We start from the raw sequence: 22,456 nt of genomic DNA, 5'->3' as shown, positions 1-22,456 counted from the left end.
CTTGATCTCTCTCTCTCTCTCTCTCTCTCTCTCTCTCTCTCTCTCTCTCTCTCTCTCTCTCTCTCTCTCTCTCTCTCTCTCTCTCTCTCTCTCTCTCTCTCTCTCTCTCTCTCTCTCTCTCTCTCTCTCCCTCTCTCTCCAGTCCTCTAACTTGGGCGTAAGAAACAGCAGATCTATCTATCAGATCTCACCCCCAGCTGAGTCTCTTGACTCTAGCTCTGCATTCTCGCTTGACTGCACATGTACACGCACTGAGCGAGCTGCCAGAGCACAGTGGGAACCTTTGTGACACCCAGGCCTTCCCTGGGTGCGCATGTGACACCGACTAGCTAGAAAGGTTAATAGTTAGCATGTCCCACCCACTCCACTAGCAAACACACACGCTATTACCATTTACATACAGCACTCTCAACACGCGGGACACCTCAGGTGCACGTAGCCCACAAATACATGCAAACAATGCACAAGAATATAATGTACAACGTATAAGTTTAGGTGTATGACATCAGGAGTCTATCAATATTAGTAGACTATCATTATATAGTCTATTGATAGACTCCTGATGACATACGAATAAGGTATAGGTATATATGTAGAAGGCATGAAGTATAAATACAACGTATAGGGTATTTAAGTAGGTGTAGGTATACGTAAATGGTCAAGGGTATATATGTCCAATGTATAGGTATAAGTAAAAGGTATAGGTATAAGCAGAAGGTATAAGGTATGCGTAAAATGCATGGAAAAGGTATAGGCATAAGGTATGCGTAAAATGCATGGAAAAGGTATAGGCATAAGGTATGTGTACGTGGCAAAGCCTGTAGTACATGGCCCATGCTGGTATCTTATGGTAAATGTATTTGACCACGTTTACAGATGCTATGTCATGTTCAACAGGGAAGATCTGCAGAACACATCAAACCCCTAGCTAGATACGTATCAGCAAGAGCGTATAAAGAAGGCCTTCTTTATACGCTCTTGGTATCAGTCATAATCAGTGTAGTAGCGATCCGCGATATTGTGCGCCAAACACCACAAACATTTTATTGGAAGCTAAATAGAATTCCAAGAACATGTTTTTTATTACTTTGTGAGGGGGGGATGAGGTGCATGCTTGAAAATTAGGTGGCAATCACTCGCAAAACTGAGAATTTCGCTGCACGCGCAATTCGGATAGAATAACATTGACATATACAGCTGTACTGCACGGCTCAACGCCAAATGCAAATACTCACAGGTCGTAATGCTGGTTCCACTTGGGGTCCATACTGTTTTTGCATGTTTCTGTGTTGTGCACCTGACCAGTTCCATCCACGGAGATCCGCACAAACGGGTCCGGCAGACCTGCAATGAATGGGCAGCCAAGGTGAGTGACAGCTTGACCGTTACCTTGACAACAGAGAAATCGGCCTACAGGCAGACACACACCATGGTGGTGACCCAGACACAGACAGCAGCTAAAGAGGTAGTAAGTCCCCAGTAAGGTGCAAAAATAGGTGGTAGCCATATCCAATCTAGGGTTAGTATAGTGGGGGAGGAGGGAATTTAATACTGTACAGCTAAAACATAAACATAAGCACCAGATAATAATGTCATTCACAGGTTACCGTCCTTATCTGGTGTTCATGTTTTGGTGCTGGTGCGGTTGGAGTCATGTTCTGGTGCTCGTAGTAGAAAATCATTTTCTATTAAATTGAATGACCTTCTACTAACTTGGAAACATTATGGCAATGTGACCACATCTGACCCCCCCCCCACCCCAATATCGCCCACAGCAAGCTGTGGTCTGTAAGTTAAAGTTACTCGACTACCACGGAAGAAACAACAGCGAAACAGCCACGCGGCAACTGACATGTTCCGAGCACTATCGTAAGATAATAGCACAAGCTTGACAGCAATTCGATACGTTGCGTAAGCGCTGTGGCGGCAACTTCTGCCGCCCGAGGGGTGGGGGGTCTCCTAGCTCTCCGCCGATTACCACTGACTGTGCAGCCCAGCTGTAACAGTTGCGAGGTGATTACAAGCTGGTAAATATGCATTAACATTGTCTCATGTTTCACAGCTTAGCCATTTGTTTGATGCTGACGAACCCACCACACAAAGTCACAAATACTGTAGCTTACTAAAACAACAACTAGTAGTAGTATTGTTTTTTTTAATACTTTCCAAAGGAAGAGCGCATCTCGATCATGGAGTTAATAAAAAACGTGGCTTAACAACATTTCAAATCATTGTAAAACTAAATCACAAGCTGTTCTCGAATTTTAATCTTTTGTGTGCAAGACATATGCAGCATATGAGCATGGTAACTGGCGGTTTAACGAAAGACCTGTACTGCGGTTGAACCACGGTCGAAACACGTTTCTTTGTCCTGGCCACTCTGCATCATACAATGCACAAGTTAGACTGGCGGTACCACAAACACATCCACTCCCGCGCGTTTGATAACCTCAACAGATCACACGCCAGCCGACCAGCTTCATTATATGATTAGTGTCAGTCTAACCTGCCCACGCATCATGCATGATCAACAAGGAGAAAAGCTTCCGCAGCATATTTTACTCGGAAGTTGACCATTTATTTGGGCTAAATGATATTTCAAACAAACGGGTGTCATTTTTTAAGCGCAGGTATATATATACTCATCTTAGATTAGAGTCAAGAGCCCATGAGCAGCATTATAGTCAGTGAATGTGTTAAAGTAATATTACGTGCAATATAAATCGTTGAAGTTGCCACTGTGAGTACATATAACGTTCATCATTATGAAGTCGTTATGTATAACGCACAAAAGAACCAGTCTGCTTACCATGCAACCGCCACGTCTGGTATTTAAATCGAGACCCTGTAAAATTTAAACGTCCTCAGCCAAGCCTGGTTAATCAAACAAAAAACACCGCTCTCCTCAAATCTACCCAACTAGCTGACAGACGCGCTGTGCACTATTGCGCTAACCAGAGAAACAACTTTTGCGGTTTTTAACTACATCATAGTGTCGGTACATACAAACATACGAGATTACAGGGCCCAAATAGGCTATTTAAACCATTTGCTTTGCGTACCATACCGTCTCGCCTCTTATACGACCATTTAAGGGAGACGGTCTCATCACGTTACTAGAAGTAAGTTATTCACTACGAAAAAATTCCCTGATGACATCGTAAACATCAATATGGCAGAGAACACTGGCACTCATAATTACAGTACTGATCACATACTTCCACGTTATAAACAATAGCACGCAAAGATAGGAAACAGTGGAACGCATCAACAGCGTCATCAGAATAATCAAGGCTGTACACACATATTTGTTTTCAGAGGACAATAGCTCGCATGCGTGTTACGTTTTGCCAAACACTGGCGTCCCCGTTTAACAAATCGTATTTCAATGAGTGCCTTATTCAATGGTTACGGCCGCATGACCAACACAAGTTACATTGATATAGATCTGTCAGCAATAGAAATAGCAAATAAGCGCAGCCTAATCTCACGCCGTCGATTTCGCATGGTTTATCAGTATTAAGCACACCAAAGGTTGCTAAGCAAACTAGAGTTCATGGAAATATCTCGCGCGCAAATATACAACTGTACCATTTATTAACTAGCATTAATAAACGAACGAGGTGCGGTTATATATAGTCGTACGTGGTAACACGGTGACTGCCCTCCCCCTCCACCCCCTCGTCCTCTTCCACGCCCACGCATGGCCCACCACGGCTGGTCGCTGGTGCGTGGGCCGCCCGACGATGAGCCATATTAGGCTCTATATAGTTACGACGTCAGCCGTAGGCGTGCCGTGTCATCATTCTACAGCTATTCTCCTTGCCTTCGTTGCCGCAGCGATCCCTACTAAGGTAGCCGCACTAAACACTTACTCTGCTCAGCTGGTATACATGATGCGAAATAACTGGAGTCCGGAGTCAAATACTCCCCGATTTACTGTCGCCCTGATTTGACATATGCAGGAGACTGTCCGTGTGACTCCCTGAAAATTCTGCCATACTAACTAGTTTGTTCCGGAGCACGGCCTCGTGGAATTACCGTATTCTTTCAGCTAATCATGTCCAAAGAAAATTTGGCAGACGTGCAACCGCATGAATCTTCAAAATAAGCACATGCGTTATTGTTAATATCTTTAATTTTGAACCTCAGACTGCAGACTCATTTTGCTGCGGACTCCCTCTTTTTGGGGTAGGGAGTCTGATGGACTCCCGTGTTCAAAAGTTAATTTCTACCCCTGGGTATATATTTATTATTCTTGATTAGCCTGCGCAAGCGAGACCATTCCTGGGCGGATCAGACGACAGGGAATCGAGTTATTTTGTAATTTTGGATGTCAATTTTACTATGGTTAATACACTACGTCATTAATTCACAGCACTATCACATTGCTATGTGGTGGATATTTCAAGAAACCATTTCACAAGACATAACGCTGCAAGCTCCTCTGAATCCCCAATTCTCCTGACCCTCCTATACTACTCTCCTCGCTCACCCTCGCCCACCTTTGCTTACACCACTCCTTCTTTCGCACCCTCCCACTGCTCACCTCATCCTGTCCACCATCCTCATCTCAAGTTCTCAACCCATCCTCTTTGCGACACCCTTTTCTCCACACCCATCCTTGGACATTTCCGTATACTTGGACGTGTCATATTGGTACAATTATTACACAATATCCTCAAATTAGAGCATGACGTGTCACTAGAAACTTCTGTACACTAAATTTAAGTCGGACGAACAAAAAAAGGTAGATTTTCACACAAATTCTCACCAACGCTAACTTTACCATTGCATAAATTTCGAAATGGGTGAATTACGTCAGACTTACTTATCCATGCTGGTTTTGCTAAACAATGCTTTACACACAAGCATGACCGTGATCAGTTGACCCTAACAGCAGCAAGCAGGTTTCTGAACAACAACGATTCGCTCTGTGATACGTCACTCTAAAAACTCTTGGTAATCGGCTGTCGGATTTCGTTAACATATTAACATGTATACATGTACATTACTAGAAACCTGCTCGAACTTTGCCCAGTAGCAATGTCAGCGAGCATATAGAGTCAAATAACACAATGTAACTTCTTCGTTAACATTTTTCTCTGTTTCGGTTGCCACTAGTAGGTCTGAGCTCTTTTACGTGTTTTTCTGTCGATTGCTTTTCCTGTCCTGCCCCTCCCTCAGATATAATTTCGAATTCATCAATATACAATGGCTCCACTTCAGATTTGGTGTTATTTTTTTCTCAATTACATTACACAGTATTTTTTTCGTATAGCATAGCAAAAAAAATTTCATTTTCCTGACTGATCCCTAACATATTTTTAGCATAATCACACGTTTTTTTCGAGATATAACAAATTCTTTCCCGGTTCGCCGTTTTCGATGTAGGTGGGCACTTGAATTACACATACCAGTGACACCACCCTCTCGCCACTCACCCAGTAGTGTCAGGAGTGTCATAGATCTATATTATGTAAGGGTGCGAAATTAACGGGAGTCCGGAGTCAAATACTCCCCGATTTACTGTCAAACTCCCTGATTTGACATATATATATATATGCAGGAGTCCGTGTGACTTCCTGAAAATTCTGCTATACTAACTAGTTCGTTTCAGAGCACGGTCTCGCCGAATTACCGTATTTTTTTAGCAAATGTGTAAAGAAAATTTGGCAGACGTGCAACCGCATGAATCTTCAAAATAAGCACATGTATGCATTATTGTAACGTTAATATCTTTAATTTTGAACTTCAGACTGCAGACTCCCTCATTTTGTGCGGACTCCCTATTTTAGAGGGTAGGGAGTCCGTTGGACCCCGGTGGTTAATTTCTACCCATTTTATGACGCTCCTGGTAGTATCTACTCTCTACCTTGCGACAGCACCGTAATAAGATGAGTTGCACTGGCGTTCGGCCAGATGTCAGCCAGTCACACAGATGGCAAGCGGGTGGCGGTGGTCATAGTAGCATAAGGGTGTGAATAGGATGTCAGCAGTGGAGCAAGGGGAAGAGGGTGGTGAGAAAGGGATGGAGAAAGGAGGCTCGGAGCCACAATGGCACAGAAGTTTTCAAGGAAATGAAAGGTATGTGAGCAGTCTGAGACTAGATGGCGAGAAAAACACCGGAGGAGTAGAGGAAGGAAAGACATTGATACGCAGGTTTTCGAGGAAAGTTTCTGGAAGGACGTGTGATGAAGAGGAAACGACACGATAACCAACACCACCCCTCTCCCTACAAGCATGTGAGACTAGTTCTGAAAACTGAAAAATCTAAGGAATTAAAATTTAATAATTAATCTAATAAATGGCACTTATCATTCAACCCTGTCACCTTATCTAGACTAACATATTTCCACTTAGCTTCAAGAAACGTCCACGTAAGACATGCGCGTGCACGCCAATCAAGAGTATATTTAAACTCTTACAATTAACGGTTTGCATTGGGATACATTGGCTTACATTCAGCATTTAGCATATATATACCATATACCTACTCTCTGTGTAATATTTACAGACCAATGTCACTGTGAAAATGGAACAAACATTTGAAATGCTGGCACAACTATGAAAACTTTGATTAAATTTGACTAATAGGGTAGAAAAAGGAAAGAAATCCCAGCAAAAAGAGGTAATGCAGGTTGTCTGGAAATGACTGCGGTAATATTAACGCCTTCCAGTCGTGTAAACAGTGCAGTTTTCTGTTTTTATTCATACAGTAGCAACTAGCAACACGTTCGAACATAGCAAACAGCTCACATGAATAATTGCCCTCGAAACATTTAAGGGCAGATGACTGCAAGAAATGAACACTGTCTATCTTGATCGTGAGAAAACCTGAGAAACTGGTTCCTGGGCCAGCACCAGACAGAGATAATCGCGTCTGCAAATATCTCACCACCCAGGGCCTAAGATAAAATATTGCTCGTTTCCCCTTTACCGACCGACTCGCCAAAACGACGCTACTCGACACATTTTATTGGCCGATTAAAACAAAACAAAAATTATTTCGTTTCTCAAAAAAAAAAATCAAATTCGTTCCCCAAAAAGATATACACAAAACAGAATATACAATATATACATACACACATCTTGTCAAAACAAAATAAAAAAGATTTTTCACCTACCTACCTACTCGGTATCCTGGGAGGCGAGTAGGTAAAGGGGAAACAATCAATTTTTTAAGGGTGGCCCAGGGAATTTCATTTAGCATACATGTACAAGCGCGTGTAATAAGCAAGACATATACATCTGCACACAGGCCACCGAGTACACTAGATAGATTTTGGTAAAAATGTGCATGCACACAACCAAATAATTAGAACTGTCTATACATGCAGTATACATTGTTAATGTTATACTGATTAATGGTTCTTCTATAGGTTTTAATACCAGCGCAATAACGGAAACAATAGTGGCACAACTAGTTTTCTTTAAGCAATTTTGAAACAAATTACATGTTATACATAAATTTACATTATGAACAATACTGATACTTCCTTACACACATCTGTGATACAAATAATATCTTTGCACTATGAACCACAACAATAGTAAAATTACAGCACCTGACAAGCCAACCAAATCTCACATGGGATATTTAAATTCCAAGAAATGTACTCCCTTTAAAAAATCATCTGGCTATATATTTAGCCTAACCAAAAAAAACTGACCCGCGGTCACAAGTATGGTTTCAGGGTATTTTCGAGAACAGTTAAAGTTCAGGTCACTGTCTGGACTCAACTAACACAGTATCTGTCAAATGAGTCGCAAATGGTAAATACCCAACAGACTGACAAACAACACGTCGAAGTCCAGCAACGGCCAACATCACATTCGTTATGCGCCCAGGTAAGTGTGCAGCTGTACAGGTACAGCAAATAAAGCCGTTTAAATGCCACCTGATAAAACCTGCCAACGGTTCGTTTCGGTTGAACAGTCCCATTAAGTAGGATGGAGAGGTTGGCTAGTGGGGCACTTGTATTATCATGATATATATTTGGCCAATGTTACCATCTATGTATACCATGATATGGTAAGCTTGCAATTTGAAGCATGCTATTTTAACAACAAACAAATTCGAATTCTGTAAATATCTATGTATTTAAAAATACGGCTGCATCACATTGACATGTAACTAGTTACCTCAGGCAATACACCTACTCGCAGAGGTTTAAATCTACGGGAATCAAGTGCGCGCGCACTGCATGCGTATGCAATAAACACGTTACACGTGCACACGTATATATATACATTACTAGCTCTGCAATTCTAAAATGAATAAATTTGTTTACTTACGGAAGAAATCCTTTTTGGTCAAGTTCTTGGCACATAGTACTGTAACAGAAAAATTGTCCATGCATTTATAACATATAATTAACAAAACTTAAGTAAGTGATCAAAATAAAAAAAAGAATCATATGCTTTTAGGTAAATTTGCATTGTTGTAAAAATTGTTCTATGTTCACACACTGACCAATTTATTACTAAAAGAGATGAAGGGTGATTACAACACAATAGTTTTAGGTAGCGTCCTCACAAACATATAACTCACAATTTCACTGGACAGAAACGTCCACATCCCACTCAGTTATTGTGTTATATGCATGCAAATTGTTACAATATCACAAATTACTTCTAAATATAGTTGTTTAAAAACATCTACACTGTAGCAATGAGCTGGGACTCTTGCCTTAAGCGGGCAGCACACTTCACCATTTTCGTTGCTCGTACAGGCAATTTTCGTGGTCGCCACAAAAATGGCCAAGTGTGCGGGGGCCGGCAACGTCCACTCACCACGGAAATTTAGTGGTGACCACGAGTTGCCGAGAATCAAATCGGTTTGATTTCTCACCACGAAAATTGCTCGTGGTGGCAACTTGTGGTGAAGTGTGCTGTGATGCGGCAACGGCCACGAAAATTGCCTGTACGAGCAACGAAGATGGTGAAGTGTACTGCTAGCTTAAATCTTAGTATTATATTATAATACATGTATCTCTTCACTGCACAGTGGGAAAAAACTACATACAACTTTCTTTATACACTGCACTGCGAAAAACTGGGGAACATGGCAAAACAGGGAATAATTGTTAGTTGTGTTGTCGTCAAGTACAACAACTCGGTATAAACTGCTACTTGTTACTGTTAGTCAGTCATGTGTGAGATTGTGAGAGTATGGGGCGCACAGCCCTGCAATTTACAAGTATTACTATTATTAGATTCCGAAACAGGAGGACAAGAAATATTTACGGATGCAATACTTCAGATATTAGGATCACTTAAAATCACGTTTACCTATTCTACATATAGTTATATCGAATAGGGAGTCGGTTTGTTTACGGTAACTAATAGTTAGTAATATTGCTACAGCCATCTTGCCTGACTGATGTACAGTGTACTACATTGGCAGATGGCCGATCGAGTTCGGTGAACAGACATGAACGAAGTCAACCTATAAAATACTACAAATGAAATCGCGCGGATAATAAATATATCTTAGCTACGAAATGAATACTTACTCGTTATTCTTAACTTAACCTTGCCTTGTTGTCTGTAGCTTGAGCTAGACATGGTAATTTAACAAGTATCCATGTGCGAACGACAACATAACATAAGACGAGAAAACCAAACCACACCTATACCATTGTGTGTCCGCCGTCTGAGTGTAGGGCCGCTGTCGCGGAGTGATCGCCTGTCTGACATGGTCGTTGCATTTTTACCAGCGGGGGTGTCCGTATGACGGTATATGTTGTGTGCTTTATAACACTTACTTAGCGACATAATCTTAACAGTATCGCATATGCTTCACACTTTTCCAATAAATATTGTATTATTAATTATAGATGTTTTATCTATACAAAAATTTACGACAAGCTACTATTCTATAATGTCCTAACGCAATGTCCTGGGACATGTAAGTTCCTATATATATATCAGCAGGAGTACTACATCATGAGTCATATTTCAAGAGATTATTATAGATAGATTATCTCTATTATGTATTATCTTGATATATATATATATATATAATATTTTATATATACATATATATATATGTATACATACATATCATTTGTTTTTCAGATAATTCATAAAAAATACATAGAGAGAATATATACCTATATCTGACGAACGTAAAGTACCGGTACATGCAATAATGACATGACCATAATATATCTCGTGAACACATACACACACACACACACACACACACACACACACACGCGCGCGCGCACGCACGCACGCACGCACACTCACACACGCACACACACACATACACACACGCACACACACACATACACACACGCACACACACATACACACACACACACGCACCACGCACGCACGCACGCACGCACACTCACACACGCACGCACACACACACACACACACACACACACACACACACGCGCGCGCCGCGCGCGCACGCACGCCACGCACGCACGCCACGACGCACGCACGGACACACTATTATATATATATATATTTAGCTCTATACTTAGTATTGTGTCATCAAAGACTGCCGTACTTTGCTAACACAAGCACCCTAACAAAGGTATGACAGTGCTCCAAGGTATCCATGCAGGTACTGCCTCTGAATTATGTCACGTATCCGTTAATAGCGCGTAACCGTATAAAGCGCGTCTATGCGTCACATCATGAACATATATACTTACTGATGCATACTCATAATATATATATATATGAGTATGCATCAGTAAGTATATATGTTCATGATGTGACGCATAGACGCGCTTTATACGGTTACGCGCTATTAACGGATACGTGACATAATTCAGAGGCAGTACCTGGATACCTTGGAGCACTGTTATACCTTTGTTAGGGTGCTTGTGTTAGCAAAGTACGGCAGTCTTTGATGACACAATACTAAGTATAGAGCTAAATATATATATATATAACACCAAATATGTACAGATGACACAAGTCAAAATGATTTTATAATCTTAAAAAGGTATTCGATCAACCCCACATAACCTCGTAACCTCATAAAGATTAGTTTTCGGAACGATAAGTCCATGCAAATGACTATATCGGAGACGAAAAGTTAAAGTTGTTTAAATAAGCAGATAAACACTGCGGATCGCAGTAGAAAAAGCGTCAATTTTGCAATAATTAACTCACGATCGAGGAAGGAATTATAACATTGGAATATATATAGAATTCCAATATATGGGATGACAGAAATTTAACCATAGAAGTTATATACGTTATATTTCTGGTCGTGTATATTGTTGTTATACATGACTTCAGCTAGTCAAACAAACAATGATACGTTTTATCACGAACATACAAAAAATCACTTGTATAGTATAATAGTTATATCAATAATGCAATGCTCATGTTCATGATAATGTCCAATGGTTAGAATCCCAAATCCCTAGCAGCTCTCGGGTACCGGTGTCGTATCCCAAAATGCATAGCTAGCCACGTCCACGTCGCCGTAGCCATTTGTTGTGTAGTTGTTACAGAATTTGTTCAATATGAATGTTTTTAGGCTGTCAGGAGATGTTTCGCATCTTTTAGCTATTCTTATATTGTTGATGAAGATATGGAAGACAAGATCGTGTGCAGGTTGGTATTTGACACATAATTTCTTCATTGAAAATGGTAGCTAAAATGTGGCCACGCAACCACTTTTCTGCACCAGCTATCTTACTCGTACTAGTCGTAGTCGTAGTCAATGTGTATAATAATGTCACTGATCCGGAATGAGCCTGTACTTCGTCTACTTCAATCGCAGCTGTGGATGCGACAGCCTGAAGTTGTCAGCAGAACCATCTCAATAGTCTATGGACATCAGACGGTCTATCGCTATTTCGTTAAACTTATAGTCATTAAAAATATTTAACGTAACACTAACACTAACACTACAGAGTACAGTACAAGTACAATCAGTATTCCGTTCTAATCTATGTCTATGATTTAGCACAAGACATTAATAATAATATATTTACTCAGTATTATTATTAATCTGCTTTAAGAAATGGCACGTGTTATCACTAGGCAGTGTCAATATTTGATAATTTAAAGTATCAAGATTGGCTTACAAGGAACAGCATGGACATTGATATATGTATGTTGCTACTTAGACATTCACATGTATTATGTGTATTATATGTTCTTGTGTCTTGACATGTATAGATTTATGTTACAATATCTATGAAGCACAGACACTTGCTCACTAAATTGCGGACTCCCTCTTTCTGGCAGCAGAGGGTTCGTTCTCTGCCCACATGATGTAGGAGTTCACATAGTTCACTACTGCATGCTTTTTCTTTGACAGGAATTTCGGGGAAGAGTCAGATACTGTTTGCGCTAGTCTACACGACGCGGTACCTGGACTTGTTCACGAGCTTCATCTCGCCGTACAACACGGCGATGAAGGTCTTCTTCATCGCCTCGTCCTATGCAACGATATATCTCATCTACCTGAAGTTCAAGGCGACGTACGACCGCAACCACGACACGTTCCGCATGGAGTTTCTCGTTCTTCCCGTTCTTGTTCTGGCTTTCGTCGTCAACCACGACTTCACACCGCTAGAGGTAAGCCTCGTGACGTTGGGGAGTGGATTCGGGTGACAATCGGGCGGAAACTCTTCGTAAGGATCAGTGATAGTGTCAAGGTGTCAGCGTCAGCGTCGTATGCATGTTGTTGTTAAATTTCTGGGATCAATTTGGTAGTAATTGTATGTAATTTCCCAATTTTTCATGTACATGCATACATACATGTGTAGTCACATATCTGCATGCATGTGTAATTAATAGTACTTAGAGAAACAAACATATAATGAATGATATTGAATGTACATATAGATGTATAAATGGGTTATGAAATTAAATGGCGGTGAGAGCCTTGGGAATTATTTGTTACAATCCATTTGATTTCTCAGATCTTGTGGACATTCTCTATTTACCTCGAGTCTGTGGCGATTCTGCCGCAACTGTTCATGGTATCCAAGACAGGCCAGGCAGAGACAATCACCTCCCATTACCTGTTTGCACTCGGAATGTACAGGTGCGCTATATTCTTTCTATTCCTTTGGTATTATAGTTGAAGCAGGTAGGTTTTGGAAAGAAAACTTGTAGGTCACCAATAATCTTATGGCTAATACAAATGATTAAGCAAAAAGTCTGCAAAATTGTCGTGTTATTTCTGTGGTAATCGTAGAATGGTACATTTAAAATCTAATGCTGTTGTTATGACTGGCAAGTTGTTATTTAAAGAAGATTGGAGGAGAAGAGGTGATATAAGTTTGTGTCCTATATTGATCAAGCAGAGAATTGTTTTCAATTAATATGTCTTGCTGATATGATACACTGGTGAGTAAATATTTTGTTAATTTCCTTACAGGGCACTGTACATTGTTAACTGGGTCTACCGCTACTACTTTGAGGGCTTCTATGATCTGATTGCAATCATTGCTGGTGTCGTTCAGACCGTGCTCTACTGCGACTTCTTCTATTTATATGTTACCAAAGGTGAGTTAATGTATCCAACTAAAGTCTTTAGTGCCTAACTGTGCTGATACGGCTGCCGTCGCTAATGAATAGTACATTGTTATTACACATGCTCGAAACATTCCTGCGCATTGTTTATAGTTGCTTGGCTTACGGAAGACCTGTGTTAGAAAGATTTGATATGCAGCCGTGATGTTGTTGAGGTTGAGTAGCGGTCTCTTGCGCTGGAGGTCAGGGATGTTTCTGAAATGCACTCAGGAGTGCTGCCACATAGAGCGAAGTCCTCTGACAAAATAGGGGGAAAAGTTGGGGTGGGTGCAACAGGTTTTCACAGTGTTTATACTGGAGTGTGAAAAATCACCCAATTCCAAGAACCAATTATGATAGGCACACAGGGAATCAATTGAGATATGATAGGCATGCAGGAAGTCAATTAGGCTATATGGCAGGCACACAGGGAACCATGCAATTGGGTTATGGTATGCAAACAGGGAGCCAATTATATTTTTAAACATGTCTAGTAGACAGCTCGCCCACTCGGTGGTAGTTTGATAATAGCGATATTAATGTTGAACTGGTCAAGGTGAATAGGCCTTTGTTTTACAACCATAAGCATAAATGTTTTCATATATATATACACATATTTATATCATAGTTACATGAAACTGATATAGTATTTTCAATGCAAAATTCACATATGGCTGTGTGAAGAGCCTTACTGGTAGCCAATACCAATAAGTTTTATTTGCTGTCTGCAACTTTCTTAATTGCCCTTTAAATTTTTTTTACAGTTTTGAAGGGAAAGCAGTTGACATTACCAGCATAAAGAGACATCTCATCTAGAAAAACTCCAAGTAGTATTGGTTATGGCCAAGATAACATACAGTACAGTGACTACAGTCAGACACCAGGATTGTAAGATCAGTTGAAAATCGAAAGAGTAAATCGTGCAGTCTCTGTTTGATGGTACTGTCACGCACAATGTAGTACCACTATGGCCTAGGTATGCATTTGATGATGACAGCTTGCCAAGATTGCACTGCGTATCTGTGTTTTGCTGTTCTGGATAGACTTTTTTAATGTATGGTGATTGGCATCTAATCATCTTTGGTCATCAGTTAGTGTTATTAATCAATGCAATTTTACTTGGATATTAGTCAAACGTGCAGGTAATAATTGGTAGCAACCATAGCAGCGAATGTACCTCTATCATATGAGGCATGCTTAAATAGCTGATATGATTGGGAAAGTACAGCTCCGGCCTTGTTGTAGCAGCCTCCACTTTATCCATATGTCATTTCTCATCTCCTCTATCTGAATAATTGCTCTCAAATGGATATTGACAAGCAATTATTCCAGTACCTGAAGGCGAGCTATATTGTCTGGTGTGTTATGTTACGTATGAAAAATAAGGGATGGCTACCCTGAAAAATGGCAACTGGCTTTGGGTAGCGTCATAACCATGTCGGTGAGTAACCCCTATACGTTGTCATGTTGTATCAATAATTTGTCTCTACCAGCTTTAATATCTTCTCGTGTTTCTTATCTTGCAGCCATTTCTGGCCCTGTGTTATTGACGTTGCATGTACTGTCTGACTGCACTGTATCTGTATATCATATAAACAGTGTAGGTTAATTACTTGTGGATTTCACATAGACGCCATGCAGATTTACTTTTAAGCGCCTAAAACTTGGTAAAATTTTATTGCGAATGGGAAACACACAGCGGCTTAATAGAAGTATCTGTACTTGGTATTATTTGGGATGTCTTGGACGCATGTGCATTTTACAGCCAGTGCACTGTCTTACCATGCTCTTGTTTTGAATAGCATGAGATGCGTCATGTAGGTGAATGTCCACTGAATGTTTCTTTAGCATTGTATATAAAACTTGAATCGACATGGAGGCCTGATAGATAAAGGAGACATACGAGCACTGATAGTTCTAAAGAACCTAAAACAGCATCTGGATATTGTAAAAATGTAAGCGGTCAGTTATCATTTCTAGAAAGTGAGTCGCTGGTCTGAGACTGGGTGGCTTTTCTAGTGGTTCATGATTAGAAGTGGCCCAAGCTTTTAATATTTGCAGACGGGGAACTGAATGGCTGCTCCTTTGGGTTAAATGCAATGTTCGGCAGCCTGTGTCTAATTTCTGTCCAGTTGTTACACCTACTTGGGTTGGAAGACGTTTTTGCAAATTTGGATCACATCTAGTAATAGTCATGTGTTTTTGTTGGAATAGTAGCAGGTTTATCACAATGTTCCACGGTGTGTTTCTTAAATAGGCATAGTCCCATCTATACGTGGGACAGGCAAGGATCAGCGAGTGGAGGGCGAGCGTGGTAGGTGAAATACAATTGGTGTACATGTGCATCATTGTCATGATCAATCGTGAGAATCGATAGCCATTGTTTTCTAGTTGATGTGCGAGTTTTCAATAGTCTCGTTTTGAGAAAGCGATTGATTACACATGGATACATACTTCAGCAGCACATAATAAGTACAGAAGTGCATGAGCTTATGTCATCGTCAATTAGTTTTGAACTCTCTGTTTCCTGTTAAATTCGCATCTAACTCTTCATTGCCGTGCTATGGCTGACAGATGAACTATTGAAGTTTTTAGTTTCAACAAATTCAGTGAAAATTTACATTTACAGTGAAGTCAGATTCACAAATTTACATTGGCAGATAAATTTGCTATAAGTGTTACAATGGAATGGAAACTATTCATTAAAAAATATTTTTGTCGACATCTTTGGTGAAACTGGTGGTTGCAGTTGGCCCTCATCCTGGCTCTTGGGTATCCTTCTAAACTAGTGTTGCCCAGTGAATGCACTCCTGATGTAGTTACAAGCATACACTCAGATTAAAACCTGGGGTTTATTAGTTCATCGTATTTCACTATTTAGCAATCCGGAAATCACTCGCACATGTGGACCATGTCGCACCGGATCTAGTATTCTGTTTTGCAACAATTCATTTACTGGTGTTGTCCTAGATTATTTTAACGTTTTTGTCATTTTGATACAGTGGTAAATATATTGTATTGGGAGTATCGAATGGAGCTGTTGGTATTGCAAGCAATGCCTGGAGACTAGAAAGGAAAACTTTCTAGAGAAAAGAACAGAATTTCACATTTTAGTTAATGGGAGAAAAGCCTGCTTAGATGGATGGACAAGTTCTACTGAAGGGAGGCAATTCGTCGGTATATTTTGTATATAGCATACTATCGTTTACTTTTCATGAAATATTCATGGGCCTTTTGATGATTTCCACGCATGTGTTAGATGCTAAGAGCTGGTTAGAACATCAAATGCTACACTTGTCTATTAAGGTATAAATGTAAACAGTACTACTAAAATTGAAAATTAATACATTATCCAGACGTGTTGCTGGGTTATATTATTATAAATGTAGCCCTTTTGCTTTTTTGTGTGATATTTGTTGTGTATATTATAGTCATAACACAAACTCGAATTTGTGAGCATATAATTTACAACCTGCGAAGGATGTCTCCTGAAAAACAATTTCAGGTTTTACAAGGAAAACGGACACATATACAATCTACACAATACACCATGATAGCAAATCCCACAATTTACAGATACTTGCCAACTTATAACTTTTTTCAAACGTTTTCAAACGTTGCATAAATGAATTGGTCGTATGTGTAAGCTATTCTCTGCAGTCGCCACAATTTCTACACATGCAACCAAGGAAGAATGATGTGCCTCCTACTAGATAACAGTATTCACACTCCACAATTCATACTTACTAGGTAATGACATGGACTAACACCAAGTTACTCGTACTATTTGAACGAAATCCACCGGTTCCATGATAATTTTCTAATGGGCTTTTAATTTCTGAGACATCACAAGATGGTCACACCCATTTCTTAATGTTCAACTCCACGAATGAAAGGAATGGTGACGATGAAGTTGTCATCAAAAATACAATTCGTGCAAATTTTATAATCATTACATTTTACAATCTTGAGATAAGCACTATAGTCATTGTTCACTCGGGCAGGGGGATATAGTTTGCCTGTCGCAACTGGAAACTGCACAACAGAAATAGTAGTGAATATCACTTTATAGTAATGTCAATTAATTATCTAGTCAACAAATCCAGTTTCCTTTTCAGTGATATTTACTGAACAATTAAGCACTCAACAACATACCTTTCCATTCAGTGAAACATAATTACTTGTCATAAAAATTTTATGACTACCGAAACGTTCTCTACGACATTCTGCATGATAAACAGATAAAAGTGCAAACGAATGACAGAAAATGAGTGCAGTATCACAGTGTTGCTATGCGAATCAACGCTTCCTTCGCTTGTTTACCGGAGTCACATTCTCATCCGAATCTGAACCAGAAAACGCAAACGTGGCTCCCTTGCCCCGCTTCCTTCGCTGACTGGAAGTGACCGTTGTCCGACTGGTTGCTGGTACAGATGATGTTGTTGAACGTTTTCCAGCAAAATTCTCTTCATCCGGATCGTCGTCATCACTACTGATTAATACTGGCCTGCAGATGTGTAAAAAAAATAATCTCGCAATGTGACAACTGCAGTATTTTGCTCACACTCTGCATTTCAAGGAGCAGCCCCAATATTATTTAACTCCAGTGCTTCCCTAATTCCTCACCCCCCCCCAACATGCCCAAGAACAAGTTAGACTGTAATATGTGTGATTTGAAGAGATATATACTAACGAAAAGAAAGCTTGTCACTCGCCCTTACGTTGCACGGCCACGTTTATTACACACAGATAGACATGCGGCATTAAAGTGATTACGTCACCGTAAATTGTAAAACTAAAAAAAATATTTCTACTTTTTCACAAGATGCAAGTAATTCTGTTCACTTTTTATGGTTAAATTGCTGCATTATACTTCCTATTTTGCTATATTGTTCGATGTAAACATACACTCGTGGCTCATACATAGCCCATAGCAAGCAATTACTGTCAGGATAATAATATCAAATCGTCCAGGTTTTTTGGATTTCTAACTAGTTGAGAAACAATCTTATCAGGTAAGAATTTGACGATACATTAAGTCCTGTTAGTACTTACTTTGAATGTAAAAAAATGGCAACAAAATCTTTACAAATATCACCATAGAAAATTCGTGACATAGTCCAATTTACCGCCTGCAAAATCCAGCCGTTACACACCGTAGGGCAAACGCCTACCTGCTAGGTTTGGCACCATCACTCTCTGCAGGCCTGCTATTACGAGTCAGGAAACGCGACATGGTATTGGACCCAGCCAACTCGGTACCGTTTCCTCGCCTTGAACCAGCTGTGCTAACAGCTGAAGAACTCATAGTGAGTGATTCTGAAGCATAGAGACACTATGTAGCATACAAAATAAAATGAATCGATAGAAAAAAGCCATAAAAAACACATTAGTCGTCACTTATTCCACTAAGTTCAGAAAAAATTATTTGAAAAAAATCTATAATCATAATAAAAATAATTACCTAAGCAGGGGTAGAAATTAACTTTTGAAAATGCGAGTCCAACGGACTCCCTACCATCAAAAAGAGTCCGCAGTATACAAGTAGTACCGCAGATATTAACAAAAAGGACATTTGCGGTGCACATCTGCCAAATTTTCTTGGGTCATTTGCTAAAAAAAATGTCGTAATTCTGCGAGGCCGTGCTCTGGAATGAACTAGTTAGTATAGCACAATTTTCAAGGAGTCACACGGACTCCTGCATATGTCAAATCAGGGAGTCCGACAGTAAATCAGGGAGTATTGGACTCCAGACTCGCGTTAATTTCGCACCCTGTCTAAGTAATCGCATATCACGCTACTCAAGTTTGTACCCGAGTTTCCTCGAGTTGGAACTGTTCAAGGCAATCTCTTAAACTCTTACCTTTTCCGCGTCCCCTTCCTCCTCGGCTTCCTCTGCCACCGCGGGAGCCCCGACCTCCTCGCGACCCTCTCCCTCCGCGCCCACGTCCGCGCTTGCCCGTCCCAGCTTCCGCCGCCTCGCCGTCATCCGAGTCGAAGTCATCGTGAGTGAACTGGTCTCGCGGCTCGTTGCGGGTGGAGTTAGTCAGCCGGGAGCGTTCCAGTGCCTCCCTCACCTGTCACAAGGGCAATCCCATTAGCGGCGAACCCCACAAACAACGTACACCTAACTACACACATGCGCAGAGTTACTATTTTCACCGCACTGGTAGCCGTATGACAATCTCACATTGAGTGGTCACTTTGCAACCAGGTGCCAGACTGAGAGAGAGTCACACCTGTGAGCACGCAAACCAAGATGGAAGACGTAAGGAAAGAATTAAGTGCAGAAAAATATATAGTTTCTGCATGTAACTATCGCTTTATGCTCATTGTGAAATTGTAAACGTAAATTATAAATATATTTGTGCATATTCATAAGTAAAATAGCAGGTGAAATTTTGTCAGTCATCACCTCTGAGGCGTCATCATCCACTCTCCCCTTCCGCTCCTCCTTATATTGCTTGACTGCCTCTTCTAGCTCAGTTGCGCCTAAACCAAATGGAGGTTTGTTTTTCAGGTAGTCGCGAGTCTTCTGTAGCTGGTACTTTACGAGTTCCGATATTGCATCCTTCTCATCTTTCTCTACAAACTCCTACACATGAGCAGTAAATTAGTAATTCAAACACGCATGCACGCACCCACGCACGCACGCATACAGCTTTAGTTCTCACATTTCCAAATAATTGGCAGTGAGTTCCGCAAGGTTCCTGTTATTTCCTGCACTGCTATCCATTTCACACTATGAGGTCTCCGTTAATTAGTAATAGTTACACTAATGTGTAATTAGTAATAGTTACACTAATGAACAGTATCTCTGATCTCTTAAGTTTTTAGAAACATTGAGGTATAATGCAAACCATATAGTTTTCAAACAATCCATTTCCACTCTACATCAATGAAGGCCTAAAAAATATTCGAAAAACTTGATGCAGAACTGTATAATTATCACTCAACTAATTAGGGGAGGGGTAATACAAACTTAGATTAATGATAACCAGTGACGCACGCTGAAACCGACACCATTCTGCTATCGTACTAGCTGCACCTGACCGTGGTCAGACGAGGTAAGTAAAAAATAGAAAATATCAAAGTAAATGCTGGTGGCATGCTGCCATTGTTTGTCGGCAAACAGAATGGACACGTTACCTTGACGGCATCCCCGAGACCTCGCTCGGTGAGCAGCAGTAGCTTGTTCTTGCTGTCGGCCCGCGAGAAATATTCCTTCACGAGATCCTCGACTCGCGAGATTTCCAACTCTTCCTTCAGGACATCTGCCATTTCTGCACCTACGGACAGACAATTCACACACACAGGATTGCCAAGATGTTTATAAGATTATAACAAGCATTAATTGTCACTATCTATTAAATTAATAATTATAATAAACTGATATTTAATTATATAATTAATTAACAATATAACTACATCAACTATCACAATAAATATTTGCACACACGCATTCAAGCTTATAACTTATATAAGACTATTATAATAAAATTATAATGTAATTTATAACCAGGAATACATAATAAACACAATAATTATTAATAAAATGCAATAATAATAATAATTGTACTTATTGTATATTCTTGTTATAACTGCTGTCTACCAAGTTTAGGAAAAAACTGTTACCTCCTAACACTTGTTTCCACTATACCACGAAGAAAGTATTGCACACACACGTGATGTTTATAGCGGCTAAACAACAGGCATTCTTGTTAATAAGCTCACCTACAGTGTTGCCGTCTTTCAGGTTTCTCCCCATGAGCTTCTTTTTCAAAAAGTGAATAATCTCGTTTGGATTGGCCACTTTTTCTACAAACCTCTGGCCGAATCGACTGATAGGAAACGTTTCGAATCCACCGGAGTAGTCAACTCTGAGCCTGAAAAACCAACAAATCAATTCAACAGATAAATTAAAATTAGATAAATTAAAATAAATCAGATAAATTAAAATTAGTGCCGCAACACAACAGTGTTTATCCGGCGCTGAGCACTCAGCACAGCCAACCCATACAAGACCGTATGACATGCTGAGACTCTCCGGAAAATTCCCGAATCCTTTAGTATCTGAAGAGGATACACGAGGCTGCGTGCTCGCTCGTATCTCATAGTTGCTATCATGTTTGTACCATCATCTACAGATTACGCCTAATTCATACCACACCCAACTAGATCAGACGAGCTGAAATCAAATTCTAAGAAGTTATGGCAAGCCTGGTGGTATTGCTATGTACTTGAAGGGCCAGTGCTGTACCGTATACCTGATGAGAGGTAAAGTAGGCTGCCTCTCATTGCCTGTAAGCTGGTCACGCCTAGCCGTGTCTATCATCACCTCAATCTTTTCGGTACAGTAGTCTTCTATCTTCTTCTCTTCAACACGCACACACAATACTACATTAGATTACACATTAGAAACACGTACATATCTAACACAGCACTTGTCCCGTCATCAAAATGACGAATCCTGTACAGTCAAACCTGTATTCATACAAATTAATTAATACTCATAGCCTATAGAAGTGTCGCTCAAAGGGAAATCTCAAAAGTGTCCATTCTATGTGCCCATTTTATAAAGGTGGTTTCACTGTATAACTGCCACTCAGCGGAACCACCAAAAGTGTCCTTTATAGAAAGGTGTCCGTTCTATAGAGGTGTCCTTTATAGAAAGGTGTCCGTTCTATAGAGGTTGTCCTTTATAGAAAGGTGTCCGTTCTATAGAGGTGACCGCTAATTAATACGGGTCTTGACTGTGTCCGGCTGACGGCTAAGTGACTCACCAATGCCCTCCTCTGAGGGGTCAAGGCTGGTGGTGACTCACCAATGCCCTCCTCTGAGGGGTCAAGGCTGGTGGTGACTCACCGATGCCCTCCTCTGAGGGGTCAAGGCTGGTGGTGACTCACCGATGCCCTCCTCTGAGGGGTCAAGGCTGGTGGTGACTCACCA

General features: G+C 40.4%; 3 protein-coding genes across 3 annotated transcripts in view; 1 reads left to right on the top strand and 2 right to left on the bottom strand.

Annotated features, from left to right (window-relative positions):
- LOC106813294 (E3 ubiquitin-protein ligase SMURF2-like) overlaps nucleotides 1-9,668 on the bottom strand; it is a 25,623-nt gene extending 15,955 nt beyond the window's left edge. Inside the window, exons 1-3 of the mRNA XM_014817398.1 lie at nucleotides 9,519-9,668; nucleotides 8,299-8,337; nucleotides 1,236-1,344 (exon numbers count right to left, since the gene is read on the bottom strand). Coding sequence (XP_014672884.1) covers nucleotides 1,236-1,344; nucleotides 8,299-8,337; nucleotides 9,519-9,570 — 200 coding nt within the window. The 5' untranslated portion in view covers nucleotides 9,571-9,668. The remainder of the gene's footprint in view (nucleotides 1-1,235; nucleotides 1,345-8,298; nucleotides 8,338-9,518) is intronic.
- A 1,762-nt stretch (nucleotides 9,669-11,430) lies between these two features.
- On the top strand, nucleotides 11,431-16,894 carry LOC106813301 (ER lumen protein-retaining receptor 2). The gene is made up of 5 exons (XM_014817404.1): nucleotides 11,431-11,592; nucleotides 12,305-12,564; nucleotides 12,912-13,036; nucleotides 13,373-13,500; nucleotides 14,271-16,894. The coding sequence occupies exons 1-5, from the start codon at nucleotides 11,502-11,504 to the stop codon at nucleotides 14,303-14,305; spliced, it is 639 nt and encodes a 212-aa protein (XP_014672890.1). The 5' UTR covers nucleotides 11,431-11,501; the 3' UTR covers nucleotides 14,306-16,894.
- Nucleotides 16,895-17,028: 134 nt separating this feature from the next.
- The window catches only part of LOC106813300 (double-strand break repair protein MRE11A-like), a 13,897-nt gene continuing 8,469 nt past the window's right edge, over nucleotides 17,029-22,456 (bottom strand). Inside the window, exons 7-13 of the mRNA XM_014817403.1 lie at nucleotides 21,775-21,883; nucleotides 21,242-21,393; nucleotides 20,657-20,796; nucleotides 19,923-20,102; nucleotides 19,371-19,584; nucleotides 18,681-18,825; nucleotides 17,029-18,013 (exon numbers count right to left, since the gene is read on the bottom strand). Of these exons, the coding sequence (XP_014672889.1) occupies nucleotides 17,806-18,013; nucleotides 18,681-18,825; nucleotides 19,371-19,584; nucleotides 19,923-20,102; nucleotides 20,657-20,796; nucleotides 21,242-21,393; nucleotides 21,775-21,883 (1,148 nt within the window). The 3' untranslated portion in view covers nucleotides 17,029-17,805. The remainder of the gene's footprint in view (nucleotides 18,014-18,680; nucleotides 18,826-19,370; nucleotides 19,585-19,922; nucleotides 20,103-20,656; nucleotides 20,797-21,241; nucleotides 21,394-21,774; nucleotides 21,884-22,456) is intronic.

The sequence above is a fragment of the Priapulus caudatus genome, unplaced genomic scaffold (assembly GCF_000485595.1).
Source record: "Priapulus caudatus unplaced genomic scaffold, Priapulus_caudatus-5.0.1 Scaffold753, whole genome shotgun sequence".
In the NCBI taxonomy this organism is placed as follows: Eukaryota; Metazoa; Priapulida; class Priapulimorpha; order Priapulimorphida; family Priapulidae; genus Priapulus; species Priapulus caudatus.
This window is presented reverse-complemented; position numbering and strand designations above follow the sequence as displayed.